General features: G+C 39.5%; 1 protein-coding gene across 1 annotated transcript in view; it reads right to left on the minus strand.

Moving 5' to 3' along the window:
* Nucleotides 1–2,985: 2,985 nt before the first annotated feature.
* LOC131499027 (zinc finger protein 420-like) overlaps nt 2,986–18,047 on the minus strand; it is a 43,964-nt gene continuing 28,902 nt past the window's right edge. Inside the window, exon 5 of the mRNA XM_058706675.1 lies at nt 2,986–5,447. Within this exon, the coding sequence (XP_058562658.1) occupies nt 3,823–5,447 (1,625 nt within the window). The 3' untranslated portion in view covers nt 2,986–3,822. The remainder of the gene's footprint in view (nt 5,448–18,047) is intronic.

The following is an 18,047-nucleotide window of genomic DNA, read 5'->3' on the forward strand; positions in this document are numbered from 1 at the left end:
ATGTACATGAGAAGAATGTGTTTCCTGCAACTGTTGGATGGAATGTTGTAATACACCTACTTAATGGCATTGAAGTCTGATATTAATTGATTTTCTGTCTGGATACTCTACTCATTATGGGAAGGTGCACAATTGAAGTCCCCTGCTAATATATCTTGTCTTTTTCTCTATTCTTGTCTGTTAATAGTTGCTTCATATTTAGGTGCTTTTGTGTGGGATGGACAAATATTTACCGAAGTTCTATCTTTGTGTTGAATTGATTCTTTTATTTTCTATTAGTTTTTAAAAAAATTATGTTTATTTATTTTTGAGAGCAAGAGAGACAGAGCTTGAGTGGGGGAGGGGTTGAGAGAGAGGGAGACACAGAATCTGCAGCAGGCTTCAGGCTGTGATCTGTCAGCACAGAACCCGATGTAGGGCTTGAACTCAGACCGCGAGATCATGACCTGAGCCGAAGTCAGCAGCTTACCTCACTAAGCCACCAGGCACCCCTCTATTTATTCTTTTTTTAGGGAAAGCTGGTTATATTTCTTTAAAAAAACTATAAAAGATATATATATACATATATATGTATATATATATATATATTTAACAAACAAAACAAGATTTTAAAAATAAATAACTCTAATGTACCAAAAGTTGGCCACATCAACACAATAATCGTATGCACAAAAAGATTATTAAGTAGCTCAAGGAGTAAAAAGCAATAAACACAATTAAATGTCTTGTCAATGCAGACACTACATGGATATACAAATCTATCGCTTTAAGGTAACACGGACAAAATCTAAATGCATGCATTAGCTACCTTTCTCCAACATGAAAGGATTCATGTTTTCTATTTGGTGAATACATATATAATGTATAAAACCTTTAGTAACAGGTACGGAGGTCTACAAAGTGTGAGCCAAGTAGAATGTAAGGTTTTCATCTATCATTTCAGAAAGAACCCAACATGAAATAAATCCACCAGCACAAGTATTGCAAAGGTGATCCATAAAAAGTGATGATTGGCAATTTCATACAAAGAAAAGTCCTCAGAATTGAATATTAGGAATTTTACAGAGAGGTATTCTGGTAACCTGCCTGAAAAGACCAATAACTTATTTGGGGGCTTAAAACATGAGATAACAATGTAAAGTAAATGACATGTGAGATGAAAAAAATGCAGTGTTCTTACAGCAAGAGGTTAACAAATGGAATACTGTGGGAAAGATTTATTAGCCTCTACAAGTTGGTTTTCAGAAACCATTGGTCACTTGTTAGAGTACAGTACCCACATTTTCAATGCAACAGTTGTTTTTCCACACTCATCAAAACCTGGAAGCAATAGGTGTTTTTCAAAGTGTCATTCAGAGTTCTTTTTTTTCCCCCAACCCTCAAATCACAGGAATAGGTCTTTGAATATCAACTAGCCATTTAGGAGACTCCTAAGATACAGATGTTCATAAACATTACACAAGCTACAATTCAGATACCTGCACAAACACCACCAACATTAATAGAAAAATGTGTTGGTTTTTAAAGTGTTAAACACTATATGAGTTACACGAACACACTCTTGGTGTCCTTCCCAAACAAAAATGGGTGAACACCTTATGGTCATTCTGCCAAACACCACATAACTAAAAACGCTGCATGAGGTGACCCCTCTATTTTGTAAGGACATGCACTGTGACTTCTTACAGTCTTGGGCTTAAAGTCTGTTTTGTCTGATGTAAGCATGGCTACTCCACATTCTTTTGTTTTCCATTAGCATTGAAGATCTTTTCCACACCTGTGCTTTCAGCCTGAGTGTGTTCCTACAGCTGAAGTGAGTCTCTTGAAGGCAGTACATATCCTTTGTTTGTGTACTTCTTTCCCTTCAGCCAATGTATCTTTTGGTTGGAGAATTTAGTCCCTTTATATTTAAAGTAAGTATTGACACAGGTATGGATGGAGTTACTCTTGTAATTGTTTCCCATGTTTTTAGGTCTTGTAGAATTACTTGCCCCTTTCTTATCCGTTTGGTCTTTTTCTTTGTGATTTGTTGATTTTCTAAAGTGGTGTACTTTGATTCCTTTCGATTTGGGTTTTGTGTGTCTACTACAGGTTTTGCTTTGTGGTTACCAAGAGGCTTTAAGGAGACATCTTTTTAAAATCTATTTTGTTAACACCTTAATCTTGCATACCAGAACACTTTGAGACCTAAGGTAATTCTTAACGATGTCAGTGTACAATCCTATGCCATGTCAGGGAAGAGTTAGTTACTCTCTTTCTGTTATCTGTGAAGGTTTCTTCCTTTCAACCACATCAACTGGTATTCTCTACTTTTAACTATATCTGTTAAGAAGTTGTCTCAGTATGTGCCTGGACTGCACAAAACCAACAAATAAAACATTTTATTTGTGACATTCAGAAACATTTTTAGTTTTAATAAATGTTCAAGAATGATGTTCTGAAAACCCATTTCATAATAACTTACATCAGTGTTAGAAACATAAACGACACCTCCATTTAAGTTTGTTCATAGATTCTACATCATATTGTCCTTCATCTTCCATGGAAGATCAGGTATGCAGGAGTCCCACCTACGAGGGAAGGGCATCTGATATCTTTGATGCAGGAAGAATCAGCCACATACTTTCAACACCCCCTGGGAATCAGTGAATTGTCTGAAGTGATTTGAGGGCACAAATAATTATTACTTGCTAGTCAACATCTTTAAGAGGGCCAAGGTATAACAAAACCACATTGAAATTACTTATTCCTATGCAAAACACCACCCCCTTCTCTATTTTCCGGCATACCCGCATATTCATTATCTAAGTGTTCAACTTTGTTTTATCCCATATGGTTAAGTATTTTTATGGAGATAATGTCTGAATAGAGTGGCCAATGTACTTCTTTCTACTGTGAATTCTGTGACGTTGTCGTTCAGGTAATTAGATGACTATCTATATCTATATCTATATATCTATATCTATATCTATATATATCTATCTTTCAGGTTACTTTCCTCTCTGTATGGTTTTGTTTTCTGAAGTGTATATTTAAAAAGGTCTTTCCTTATTCATACATTATCCCCAAGTAGGCATTTGGGGATACTGAGTCATGACTGAATTCCAGTTAAAGGCATGGCCACTCCCTTTACATGTTATACTTTTGTTCTTGTGTCATAACTATGATACTGAGGCAGTTGTGAGGTCCAGGCTAGAGGTTTGCCACATTCCTTACATTTGTAACGTCTCTGTGCAACAGGAACTATGGTAATGAGTAAGGCTTGAGCAGTCTGAAACGTTTGTTACCACATTCTTTGTAAGTTTTCTCTGCAGTATGAGTTCTGTGATGTTGGATGAGGCTTGAGTACTGATTAAAAGGCTTGCCAAATTCTTTGGATTGGTAAGATCATCTCCAGTATATGTTCTCTGATGAAGAATCAGGGTTTACTTGTAAAGCATTGCTTTACTATCTTAACAATTTCCAATGGGTATCAATGGGTATCATTACTCTTCAGTATGAATTATCTGATGTGGAATAAGAGTTGAGGAATCCTTAGAAATTCTGTCACAGTCTTAACATTTGGAAGATTTGCTCTAGTATGAATACTATGTTAATAAGTCAAGGATGAACAGTGAAGAAAGGTTTTCCCACATCCTTTACATTGGTAAGGTTTCTCTCTGTTATGGATTCTGTGATGTTCATTAAGATGTGCCTGGTGGGAGAAGGTCTTCCCACAGTCTTGACATTGGTAACCTTTCTCTCCAAGATGGATTCCGTGATGTACATTAAGATGTGCCTCGTGGGGGAAAAGGCCTTTCCACATTCATTACATTGGTAAAGTCAGTCTTCAGCATGAATTCTGTGATGTTTGGTAAGGCTTGACTGTCGCGGATATGCCTTGCCACATTCTTTGCATTGGTAAGGTTTCACTCCAGTATGAATTCTGTGATGTTCTGTAAGGGCTGAGGGCCGGATGAAGGCCTTGCCACATTCTTTGCATTGGTAAGGTTTCTCTCCACTGTGGATTCTGTGATGTGCCTTCAGGGCCGATTGCCAGTTAAAGGCTTTGCCACATTCCTTACATTGGTAAGGTTTCACTCCAGTATGAATTCTGTGATGTACTGTAAGGGCTGAGGGCCGGATGAAAGCCTTGCCACATTCACTGCATTGGTAAGGTTTCTCTCCACTGTGAATTCTGTGATGTGCCTTCAGGGCCGATTGCCAGTTAAAGGCTTTGCCACAATCTTTACATTGGTAAGGTTTCACTCCAGTATGAATTCTATGATGTTTGCTAAGGTTTGAATATCGCGTATAGACCTTGCCACATTCTTTGCATTGGTAAGCGTTCACTCCAGTATGAATTCTGTGATGTTCTGTAAGGGCTGAGAGCCAGCTAAAGGCGATGCCACATTCTTTACACTGGTAAGGTTTCTCTCCACTATGAATTCTGTGATGTGCCTTAAGGGCTGATTGCCAGTTAAAGGTTTTGCCACATTCTTTACATTGGTAAGGTTTCTGCCCAGTATGAATTACTTTATGTTGTTTAAGGTATGATTTCTGGTTAAAGGTCTTGCCACATTCATTACATTTGTAAGGTTTCTCTCCAGTATGGACTCTGTGATGTACATCAAGATGTGATGGGCAGTAAAAGGCCTTGTCACATTCATTACATTGGTAAGGTTTTACTCCACTATGAATTCTGTGATGTATCTTAAGGACTGATGACCAGGTAAAGGCCTTGCCACATTCTTTACATTGGTAAGGTTTCACTCCAGTATGAATTACTTTATGTCGTTTAAAGTTTGATTTCTGGTTAAAGGCCTTGCCACATTCTTTACATTGGTAAGGTTTCTCTCCACTGTGAATTCTCTGATGTAACCTAATGGCTGAGTGCCAGTAAAAGGCTTTACCACATTCTTTACATTGGTAATGTTTCCCTCCAGTATGACTTCTGTGATGTACTGTAAGGGCTGAGAGCCAGCTAAAGGCCTTGCCACATTCTTTACATTGGTAAGGTTTCACTCCAGTATGAATTCTGTGATGTTTGGTAAGGCTTGACTGTCGCGTATAGGCCTTGCCAGATTCTTGGCATTGGTAAGGTTTCACTCCAGTATGAATTCTGCGATGTTGTGTCAAGTTTGAGAAGTTCACAAAGGCCTTGCCACATTTTTTACATTGGTAAGTTTTCTCTCCCGTATGGATTCTGTCATGTCTCCTAAGGGCTGTGCGCCAGTTAAAGGCCTTGCCACATTCTTTGCATTGGTAAGGTTTCTCCTCAGCATGAACCGTGTGATGTTCAGAAATTTGTGAATGATGCCGAAAGGTCTTACCATATTGTTGACGTTTGTAAGGTTTCTCTACAGTATGAATTCTTTGATGTCCTGAAAGGGAGGAGAGCCAGATAAAGGACTTGCCACCTTCTTTTTCTTGATAAGTTTTCTCTCCAGTATGAATTCTTTGATGTCCTGTAAGGGTGGAGAACTGGTTAAAGACATGGCCACACTCCTTACATTGGTAAGGTTTCTATACAGTGTGAGTTAATTTATGTTGAATAAGGGTTGAGACAATTTAAAGGTCTTGCCACATTCTTCACATTTGTAGGTTTCTGTCCAGCATGCAGTTGCTGGTGGTCAAAGGCTTTGCCACATACGTTACCTATATAACTTTCCTCTACTGTACCAGTTGTCTTACCTGTACTGAATCTTGATGAATGACTAAACATGCTCCCAGGTTGATTATATCTGCAACGGTTTCTTCCCACATGAATCCTCTGATGATCACCAACATTAGGAAACTGGTTAAGAATTTTCCCACATTCAATATATTTATAATGATTCTCTCCCTTAGGGATACTCCTCTGTGTAATAAGGTTGGCACTTTGATAAAAGACTTCCCCATATGTATTACATTCATCATCATTCTCTGGGAAGAAGTCCCCAGATACCTTTGGTCTTCACTGTCCCCAACCTTGTTCCAGTCTGTGATTAAGTGTACATTCTCAAGGGAACTGTGTTTATATCTACTCATGACCCTTTTTGGAACGAAGCGTCAATGCATGACTTTAGCAGGAATGTCTTGGTACCATGTGAAAATATACCTGACTGAGATCAAATAACAGAAAAGTAAAATCATTCCAGGGTACTACTCTCAGATGAAGGACTGACAACTTCTAATATAGAAACTTAAAATCAATCAGAATATCAGGAAGACAGCTAAGAAGAAATCATCAGGACTTGCTTCTTCCATGAACACATAAACTTGCACACAAGGAACTGACAGCATAGCTTAGTAGAGAATTCTGTAGCATCTCTTGGTGTAGTACAAATCACGTTCTTGTATCTCAGAAAATGAAGAAAAGCACCCTATGTGCCATGTGCTCAAAATTAGCAGAAGGCAATTGAAACATGAAACAGAAATGAAAACTATAGAATAAAGCAAAAATAGGAAAAATCAACAATAGAAACAGTTGTTTAGAAAACCCCCTAAAATCAACAGATGCATGTCTAATGAAGCCAGAATGATAGAGAAGACTAACTAAAGTCAAGTGAAGAAGTGAAGGCAGACACAGTATAACTGATCCCATAGAAATAAAAATAAATCCAGCCCACGATAATTATATGGCAAGAAGTAGATACCAAAGAATGGTTATGAATTTCCAAAAAGATAAAACCTACCAGGACTCCATCATGAAGAATTCTGTCTGTCTGTCTACCTACCGACCTAGCTACCTACCTACCTATCAATCTAGAGTCTTTAACACACCATAGAGATATTGGGTACCTGGGGAAAGAAAGGCGCATTTTGGCACACTGTTCAAGTTCATTTGGAGAGTAGAGCAAGAGCCCAGGCATGTACCACAATGGAATTTTGATGTCCTCCCTTACACCCTTGAGAATTGTACAGTACACTTGTGGTCACAAAGCAGCTCCTGCCCAAGATTTTGGGGGAACGACCATTCTCCTCTTTTCCACATCCCCAAGAAATCATTGTTACAACAACTGTGCCTCTGATTTTGAAGAACTAGACATAGATGTCCTCGTATTTGGAGTGTCAGGAGCGGAAGTTGGCACAGCTCCACAGGGTAAGAGGGCTTGATTATTTACAACGGGTGGTCTGCCTTGCACATTTGGTCCTTGCAGGCCTGTCATGGCAGAATCATTGGTTGCCAGGACCAGAGGCAATACTGGGGCTCAAGCCTCCATCGTCTGGGGAGGGGCTCATTTGAGATGAGGTTGACTGTGGGCAAACAGCATCTCATTTCCATGTAAGAGCTAGCCAGTGGATCCTGGTCACCTCCTGGTGGTTTTCTATGGCTTTGGGCACATTTTGAATGTAACAGCATTGGGCAGGATTTTTAGAACACCTGCCAACAATTGCAATATAATGAGAACTGTGGTCTAAGGGGAGAATACTGGTTGTTGCTTTATTGGAATAAGCTATTTTCTTAGGTGACACTAATATTTACACTGACTTTCAAGTTTTTAATAGATCGTAAGGATGAGAATCTTAAAATGATAGAAAAGTCTCCCTCCTATCATTTAAAGGATTATAAAATTATTATCCGTATAATTATCCATGTATCCACCTATTAATACTCTACCAAAATACAACGCTTTCTTTCCTTAGATACTCTCCAAAAGAGTTTTTTTTTTAACGCAATTATAAATGCAGATTACTTTCCTCCTTCCTTATAGTTGGGCATTATTCCACTTCATTGGTTTTCTACCAAAGGACTTTGGGTTGTTCCCAATCTTTGGCTTTTACATAGGGGTGGTGAATACTTGAAGGTCACTGTTGTGCAAGTTTGCAAGTACTGTCTAGGTAAATTTGAGGGGAAACTGTTAGCCAAGAGATGTGCTCAAAATTAGTAGAAGTATACATAATTTTGCTAGATATTACCAAATTGCCTTCCACAGCTACGTAGATAATTTCACCCCCAATAGCAAGCATGCCTGTTTCTCCCCAAGGTCACCCAGAATGATTGGCACTATTTTGCTGATCTTTTAAGGCACATAGTCTGAGTTCAGTATTCCTGGCTTAAGTCTGCTTCATAGGCCAGCAGTTGTGGCTCTCTCAAATTTCCCTCAGCTAGTGCACCCTTCCCACAATCACTTGGCAATGAATGTGTGTGCAAATGTAAACTGGAGAATCGGGAACCCAAATTCTGCAATGTGAATGAAACACACAAAACGGTCTTTGCCTTTAAGGAGCGCCTGGGTGACTCAGTAGGTTAGCATCAGACTCTTGATTTTGGCTCCTTTCATGATCTCATGGTTTGTGACATCCAGTCCCTTCTCGGGCTCTGTTCTGTCCATACAGGGCCCGCCTGGGATTCTCTCTTTCCAAAAACAAATATTAAAGACAACAACAGGGGTGCCTGAGCCCCTCAGTCGTTTGAGCAATTGAATTTGGCTCAGTTCACAAACTCATGGTTAGCCAGTTCAAGCCCCACATTCAGCTCTGCAGGAGGAGAAGGAAATACCAAGGAAAAATCAGAAATTCATAAAATAGTTGGGGCACCTGGATAGATCGGTCTGTTAAGCGTCTGACTCCTGATTTCAGCTCAGGTCATGATCCCAGAGTTGTGGGATCAAGTCCCAGGTAGGGCTTCACTCCCAGTGAGTAGACTAAGATTCTGTTTCTCTCACTCTGCCCCTTGCCTCACTTGCATGTGCTCTCTATCTCACTCAAAATAAATGAAAAAATAAAACTAAAAACTTAAAAATTAGAAATGGGAGACCAGAATAAACAACAACATGGAAAATAATGCCCAGGTTTTTCAAAACAAACAATATTGGAAATTCTTCAACTACATTAACTAAGAAAAAAAGAGAGACAACTCACACACCAAATGGAGAAATGGAACAGAAACCTCACAACAGATAACCACAGAAATACATAGTGTGATAACAAATCACTATCGACAATTATATACTAACAAGTTAGGCAAAATTGTAAAAAAAATGTAATTTTAAACAACGCACAAGTTACCAAGTTTGAGAAACGAATCTTGAACTCAAGAAATAGGAAATCTTCTTAGACACTCACAAAAAAATAAGTTGAATTTGGAATAAAAAACCTCCCAGCAGAAGAAAGCCCACAACCTCTTGTCTTCATTGGCCAATTCTGACAAACATTAAAAACAAAACAAAATTTAGGACAATCTTCATGAAAATCTTAAAAGCAGAATAGAGGGAACCCACGGAAAATAACCCTAGGAGGCCAGCATTGCCCTGGTACCAAAGCAGGATAATTGCCACACAAGAACAAAATATGTGGTTTGTCCAACCCAAGTATTGCTACTCTGGCTTTCTTTTGACCTTCATCTGTGTGAGAAAGGTTTCTCTACCACCCTCACTTTCTATCTGTAAGTGTCTTCAGGTCTATATGGAGTCTCTTGTAGGCAATATATAGATGGGCCTGGGGTTTATTTTTTTGTTGTTTTTGGTTGGTTGGTTTATTCCATTCAGAGACTCTATGCGTTTTGATTGGAATGTATAGTACATTTTCTTTGCAGGTGTTTATTGATAGATATATATTTATTGCCATTTTATTACTCGTTTTGTCATTGTTTCTAGAAACTTTCTTGATCCTTTTTCTGTGTCACTTTTGGTGTCTTCTTTGCACTTAAAGATTCCCCTTTGACATTTCCTGCAGGGCTAGTTCAGTGGTGAGGAATTCCTTGAGATTTTGCTTGTCTGGGAAACTCTATCTCTCCTTCCCTTCTGAATGATAGCCTTGCTGGATAGAGAATTCCTGGCTGCCTATTTTTCCCAGTCAGCACGTGGAATAGATCATGCCACTCCCTTCTGGCTTGCCAAGTTTCTGTTGAAGAATCACCAGGTAACCTTATGATTCTACCTGATAAGTGAAAGATATCTTCCTGCTTTGAAGAGTTTTTCTTTATCACCGTATTTTGTAAATTTAATTCTAATATATCTTGGTGTGGGCCTGCTTTTGTTGATTTTGACGGGAGTCATCTGTGCCTTCTGGATCTTATTCTTTATTAAAAAATTTTTTTTGGGGCGCCTGGGTGGCGCAGTCGGTTAAGTGTCCGACTTCAGCCAGGTCACGATCTCGCGGTCCGTGAGTTCGAGCCCCGCGTCAGGCTCTGGGCTGATGGCTCGGAGCCTGGAGCCTGTTTCCGATTCTGTGTCTCCCTCTCTCTCTGCCCCTCCCCCGTTCATGCTCTGTCTCTCTCTGTCCCAAAAATAAATAAAAAATGTTAAAAAAAAAAAATTTTTTTTTAAGTTTTTCTTTATTTTTGAGACAGAGAGAGACAGAACATGAGCAAAGGAGGGAAGAGAGGGAGACACAGAATCTGAAGCAGGCTCCAGGCTGTGAACTGTCAGCACAGAGCCCGATGTGGGGATCAAACTCATGCACTATGAGATCATGACCTAGCCAAATTCAGAGGCTTAACTGACTGAGCGACCCAGTTCTATTTTTAATTTTTTGTGTGTGAAGTAACCCTTACACCCAACATAGGGTTTTGACTTCCAGCCAAGCATTCAAGAGTTAGGTAGTCTACTGCCTAAGCCAGCCAGGCATCCCTCCATTTACATTGTCTTTTCTGTAGGTACACATCAACATTTCATGGTGTGCTTATCACAGAATAACAGGTACTGAGAAATGAATTATTATCTTTCAATTGAACCAATGTGAAATGTGACTATCACATGCTACCCAACTTTATCTTATCAGTTTCTACAACTGATAAAAATCCTCTTTCCCCTCAAGTCAGGATGGGTGACAAAGACCATGGGCTGTAAAACAACACAGGGACATCTAACCCCAAAACCACGTGGGCTCTGTGAAGCAGACATCCTCGCTCCTGGTGACTGGTGATCTGGTACCCAACTAATCTGTGTCTTGCACACAGTCCAGAGCACAGGACTAGCCTCATCGTGGGGCTGCATGGAAGTCAGGGAGGTCCCTGCTGGCAGGGAGTCAAGATACCTGGGATGTCATCAATCTTACGGATCAGAGAGGTGTTGGGGTTGTATACCTGGGATGCCAGTGCTTTGTGGAAACACCACACCCACCTTGCTGGTTCTGACTATTAGTGTTCAGAAGCCTGCTTCATCTTCAACTTCCTTTCTGTCACATGACACCTTAAAGCAGTGGCCACACTGTTTAAATCCTCGTATTTCCCCTTTCCAGCTACTGCCACATATCTGGGCCTGGGAAAGGATGGTTACCTATGGCATCCAAAGAAACTGGTCCTGAGGACGGCCAAGGAATTCACATGAACACATGAGGAAAGGATCTGACTTCCCTCAATCTAAGAACCTACCACATTTCCCATGTCCCCATGTCTGTCACATTTGTTCATTACAAGTCTTCCTAAGACTTTACAGTGACCAAAGGAGGATTCCTACCAGATCTTTCCCTGCATTTCAAGAATTCTCTATATGTGCTTTTAGTAGGACCTATCGTCCTGGTGGTCAAGGATAGCATCCTCATATTCTATCTGTCCTCACAACTCTCTCTATGCCAAGTGAATGAGAAAATCCTGTGGCCCATTGATGTTTTCCTTTTCCTCCACGCAAGTGATGACCACATTGTATTTAAATCTCAGGTATGGCCTCCATACCGGTTAACAACCATTTCCCTTTGAATTAAAAGTTCCAAATCACACCTAAGAACCTACCAGAGTCTGTGCGGCTTATGTGGGAGTGGGAGAGCGGTAAAAATGGGATATCCACAACACAGCGTAGAAGGACAGCTGTGATGCCTGCATCACTGTAATGGAGATGAGAACATTAAAGAAACTGGAGATGATTTGGAAAGAAAACAAGCAAAATGTATCCTTCTCCATCCAGAGTCAGCAACACATCTTGGACGGTGTCCTCTCCCCACGTGAAGAATTCATGGCAATGTTTCAGCCTAGATGTTTTTCAGTATTCTTTGGGCTGCAGAATTATTCCTAATACAAGATTGTTTTCTCCCTACATGTAGAACATCTAGTAAGCACCAAGCAACATCGCATGCTTGGTCTCATCAAGTCAATGTTAAAACAACCCATGACACATGAATCTGCAAGTTTTCACTTCGAAGTTTTCACTCCCCAGTGGAGAACTTGGATGATGTCACTTACAAGAAGGAAAAAACAGTAACTAAAGAAATCTTACTTCGTGTTCTTGTCCAAATGAGAGAAGTGAAATGTATTAATAAAACTATACGGAATTTAGTATGTTCACTGTTGAACTACTCCCATAATCAAACTAATTTTGGAACACCATGTCATTTCATGCAAACCATTCTTAACATCCCTGAGTATACCTGATAAGCAGCAGTTCCTAAACATTTGAATGAGGGAAAGAGTATATGCTACACAACTAATAGGCAGGTAGACAAGACAGGATTTGCATGGGGAGATTCTCAAGCCATGATGCAGGAGATTTAGGAGAAATGAATCGAATACGATCTATAGAAAATTATTCCCATTTTAAATCTGTAACATTTTTGTTTACTACGTGATCATTATTTTGAAATTACCTCATTGGATCTAATATTCCCTTTCCTTCTGAAGATATAGGTACACACACTTAAATATATACACCCCTATACTTGCACTTCTTTCTAGTTAGTTCTTTTATTCCAAACTACATCTTTAGCAGGACACCTGGGTGGCTTAGTTGGCTAAGTATTCAACTTCAGCTCAGGTTAGGTTATGACCTTGTGATTTATAAGTTCAAGCCTTATGTTGGTCTGTTTGCTGACAGCTCTGAACCTGGACCCTGCTTTGGATTCTATGTCTCTGTCTCTTGCTGGCTCTTCCCTGCTCATGCTCTCTCTCTCTCTCAAAACTAAATGAAAATCAAAAAAGATTAAAAACAAAAGAACAAAAAACTAAAATGCATCTTCAGCTTAATATAACATACTGTATTCTGTGCGTACCCAAACCATAAAAATTTGTGTTCTGTATACTCCTAAAAACAACATAAGCAGAGAAAAAGAGTGTAAAATGTTAAAAACAATAATTGATAATTCTGTACATATGGCTTATAATTATACTTGTAATAACTTTGTTCCCTCAGGAGTTAAATAGAACCTGGGGACGTTGGATTGTGAGCCATGGTTGAATAAAAGAAAACAAAGAATGTGAAACAATAAAGTTTGCTACTCACTGATCCCAGAGGATGTACCCAATATGCCTTGAGGTCAAGGCTGAGTGAAGGCAGAGACAGTGGCAGGAACTGGGGCAGATGCATTTTGTAGGGTCTACAGTTGGAGTGCTTTGCACTTCCTAAGCTAAGTCTAGAATGTACAATTCAAACCCACATGAGAAGGGCATGGTGAACTCTGTAGGGCTCTTCTCTAAGGGATGCTGAAGGTAGACACACTGGGAGTGGGTGCTCTTTCACAAAGGTTATTGGGGAAGCCCAAGCAGGAACTACTTTGAGACTTTGAGGGCATTATCTACTCTATTGGCTGCTGGGTCTAGCTAGAGTCCCTTCAATCCCCCTGTAGCCAGTCTGGTTATACAAAATGGATCCCATGGCCACAGTATCAAGAAATTGAGTAGCTATGCTCTAGGGGCAGCTGGGTGGCTCAATCGGTTGAGTGTCCAACTTCAGCTCAGGTCATGATCTCACAGTTCGTGGGTTTGAGCCCCGCATTGGGCTCGGTGCTGACAGCTCAGGGCCTGGAGCCTCTTTCAGATTCTGTGTCTCCTTCCCTCTCTCTGCCCCATCCCCCACTCATGCCCGGTCTCTCAAGAATGAAAAAATGTTAAAAAAATAAAAAATAAAAAGAAGAAATTGACTAGCTATGCTCTCAAGAATACTTCCATGTCATCCATATTAACAGCACCCTAATGTTCCAGCAGTCCGAATAAGGAAGTTAGAATACATAAACTTGCGGAGAATAGATTATTAGTGATATCTCCCACTGCTTTCCCAAGCATGACCCTTGAACAATGCAGGGGTTCAGTGTGGACACCCCTCATGCCATTGAAAATCTGTGTATTACTTTGACTCCCCAACACTATATTTTAATAGCCTACTGGTGACAAGGAACTTGATCGAGATCGATTAATGTATATTTTATGTTATATGTGTTATATATAACATTCCTATAGTAAAGGAATTTCAAAAAAGGAAAATGTTAAGAAAATCAGACGAGAAAATAAATTTCTGTACAATGAACAAACCTGACTATAAATGTACCCACATAGACCAAACCCATGTTGTTCAATGGTCAAGTGCACTTTGTGTTACTGTTTACCTACAACCTTAATGAAGGTGGGGCAGGCTAAGGTTGGTGTAGGGGAACAGTTCATTCATTAAGACAGTGTTAACACATTAAAATCTATTCAGTGTTCTTAATCAAAATGTATTAAGTTCAAACACATGCTAAACATACCGTTGCAAAACCACTGTATGATCCTTGGTCAAAACACCCATTTCAAGCATTCAAGAACTATTCTGTTCCTCTGATATAAGAATCTGTGAGTTGTGCTTTCCATGCTGTGCAAGCTGAGGCTCATCATTGAATAAATGTGGATTTACAATAATTTTACACCCTTTTATGCAAGAGTTAGCTATGCTTGCCTAAGATGTGTGAAAATCTCTATTTCAACTGCATAATATTCTTGACTTCTATCGACTGCTATTATGAAGATGCATGCAAATTTTAATCAACAGCCAACATAATCTCCTTAGAAAAAACTGGCATATCTATTTAAAATTCAGAATGCTCCTCTATCTTACTTGTATTTACTTATTTTTTTAAAATTTTTATTATTTTAAAAGTTTATTAATTTATTTTGAGAGAGACAGAGAGAGCACAAGCAGGGGAGGAGCAGAGAGAAGGAGAAACAGAATCCCAAGCAGGATCTGCACCATCAGCATTGAACCCCACGTGGGGCTTCAACTCATGAACTGTGAGGTCATGACCTGAGCTGAGATCAAGAGTCAAACACTTGACAGACTGTGCCACCCAGGCATCCCTACACTATCTTACTTTTTTTATAAAATTTTTTTTTTCCACATTTTTTATTTATTTTTGGGACAGAGAGAGACAGAGCATGAACGGGGGAGGGGCAGAGAGAGAGGGAGACACAGAATCGGAAACAGGCTCCAGGCTCCGAGCCATCGGCCCAGAGCCTGACGCGGGGCTCGAACTCACGGACCGCGAGATCGTGACCTGGCTGAAGTCGGACGCTTAACCGACTGCGCCACCCAGGCGCCCCTACACTATCTTACTTTTAATGCAAATAATGATGCCCTGAACGATCACTTCATGGTGACTTACATCACTGTTATAGATCAGCCACAAGCACCATATGAATGTAGACTTTCTTCATACATTGTACATGACAATGTCCATTATGTTCCATGGAAAAGTTGGTATGAGTGAATTCCCCATCATACTACAGCCCTGCATGTCTGAGAGACAAAAACAATCAAATCCTTTTGCATGCACACGAGCTAATAATATTTTTCACCCCCTCACCCCCAAAATCGCAATTATGGTCAGAAGAAAAAGGAGACGGTGACATTATTCCTCTCCAGACACACATCCATCTTCCCTTGATCCTTTCACACAGATTAACAAACACAGTTGACCATGTTAGAACATGGGATTGAACAGTGTGCATCCACTTATACACAAATTTACATATATACTGTAAATCTGTTTTCTCTTCATTATGATTTCCATGATATTTTCTTTCCTCAAGCTTGCTTTATTATTACTGCATATAAAATAGGCCATGTATTAAAAATGGGTTATTGGCTGTTCTAGATGAGGCTTCTGGCCCACAATAGGCTATTTCCATGGGAAAGTACCTATGTTTTTAAATTTGGGGACTCGCAAGTTACAAGCAGATGTTCACTTGTGGAGGGGTTGGCACCCCATAGCACCTCCATTGTCCAAGGCTAAATAAGTGATCTGAATGATTTGACTTTGGATTTTCATCTATAATAAATACTGATTTAGAATCATGTCTCAAAAGTGGTATTGACTTCTTTCTGCTGAGAATTCTCTGCGTTTATTTAGATTTCACATTCCATTACACAGCTTGCCAACTGTTCACAGCTGTAATGTTTTTTATATTCAAATAAGTTTGTTGTTTTTCAAATATACATTAAACACAAAGTTTTTCGTTATTCATTACATTTCTGGGGTTTATATCCAGTGTAGTTTTCTGATGTTTTATGAGAGTTCAGTTGTGGGTAGAGTTTGCCAACATTCTTGACATCTGTAAGCTATCTCCTCAGGACGGTCTCATGTTGAAAGGTTTTGATGAGGATTAAATGCTTTGTCAATTTTTTTACATTGGTAATCTTTCTTTCGGTATGCACTCTGTGATGGTCACAAAGTTTGAAGTTCTGCCTAAAGCCTTTGCCACATTTTTAAAAACACCTTTCAGCCTTCTCCCCAGTATATATCACACCTCGTGTTGACAAGTTTTGTGGTACTGAAAGCCTTTGCCATATTGTTATATTTGTAAGCTTTCTTCCCATTACGAAATCTCTGCTGTTGAGCAAGTTTTGAAGACTGGTTAAAAGTTTACCAGAGTTGCTGCATTGTTAAGTCTTCTCTCCAGTAAGGATGCAATGATGTGCAATTGGATTTGAGCTTTCATAAGACACTTTCCCACATTTATTACTTTTATACTGGATGTTTGGAAACGGAGTTCTCTGAAATCGAGGATTTGACCCTTGCTTCACGTTTCTTGCCAGATTCTTGGCATTGGAAAGTTGTATCTCCATACTAAACACCTTGGTAATTATGGAAGATAGAGTTCTCACTAAAGGCCTTCTGAAGTTCACCACACATAAAAACTAGATCCAAATTAGGGACTATGTGATAACATTGAACAGCGATGTTTGCATACAGACTGTCTGGTTATTACCAAATTTAGAGACTTTGGAAAAGGAGGGATAAGGCAAGGTAGAAGAATAATGAACCCTCGGAAAAGCCCTCTCAAAACAATCACAGTTAGACACTGAAAAAGGAAGATAAAAATTCTAACTTTTAGAAACATTTCAGTGAGTAAGTGAATGAAGGATTAAACCAATTTTATATTTGAAATGATTTCAATGATTAGTTTTGGCATGGATTGGTTCATTTTCCAGAATTTCCAAAGTCCTTTCAGAGAATATTTAAGAATAAAAATGAATTTTGGAGGGGCAGCTGGGTAGCTCAGTTGGTCGGATATCTGACCTCACCCCAAGACACCATCATATCATGGTTCAAGAGTCCAAGCCCTACATCAGACTCTCTGCTGGTAACTCAGAGCCTTTAGCCTGCTTCTGAATATGCATCTCTCTCTCCGCTTCTACCCTGCATGCACTCTTTCTCTCAAAAATGAGGAAAGTATTTTTAAAGATGTACAATAATGTATTTTAGTTTTCCCCAAACAAAAACTGAAGGATTCACCACCACTAAACCAGCCCTACAAGAGACCCTAAGGGGGATTCTGTGAGTGAAATGTTGCAAGGACCACAAAGGACCAGAGACAGCACTACAAGCATGAAACCTAAAGACATCACAGTGACTCTAAACCCATATCTTTCTGTAATAACACTGAATGTAAATGGACTAAATGCTCCAACCAAAAGACACAGGGTATCAGAATGGATTAAAAAAACCAATAACATCTATTTGCTGTCTACAAGAGACTCATTCTAGACCTGAGGACACCTTCAGATTGACATGAGGGGATGGAGAACTGTCATGTTACTGGAAGTCAGAAGAAAGCTGGAGTAGCCATACTTATATCAGACAAACTAGACTTAAATTAAAGGCTGTAACAAGAGATGAAGAAGGGCATTATATAATCATTATAGGGTCTATCCATCAGGAAGAGCTAACAATTATAAATGTCTATGCGCCGAATACAGGAGTCCCCACATATATAAAACAATTAATCACAAACATAAGCAGCCTTATGGATAAGAATATGGTAATTGCAGGGGACTCTGATACCTCACTTACAGCAATGGAGAGATCATCTGGACACACAATCAATAAAGAAACAAGGGCCCTGAGTGATACACTGGATCAGATGGACTTGACAGATATATTTAAAACTCTGCATCCCAAAGCAA

This window comes from Neofelis nebulosa, chromosome 17 (assembly GCF_028018385.1).
Source record: "Neofelis nebulosa isolate mNeoNeb1 chromosome 17, mNeoNeb1.pri, whole genome shotgun sequence".
Taxonomy (NCBI): domain Eukaryota; kingdom Metazoa; phylum Chordata; class Mammalia; order Carnivora; family Felidae; genus Neofelis; species Neofelis nebulosa.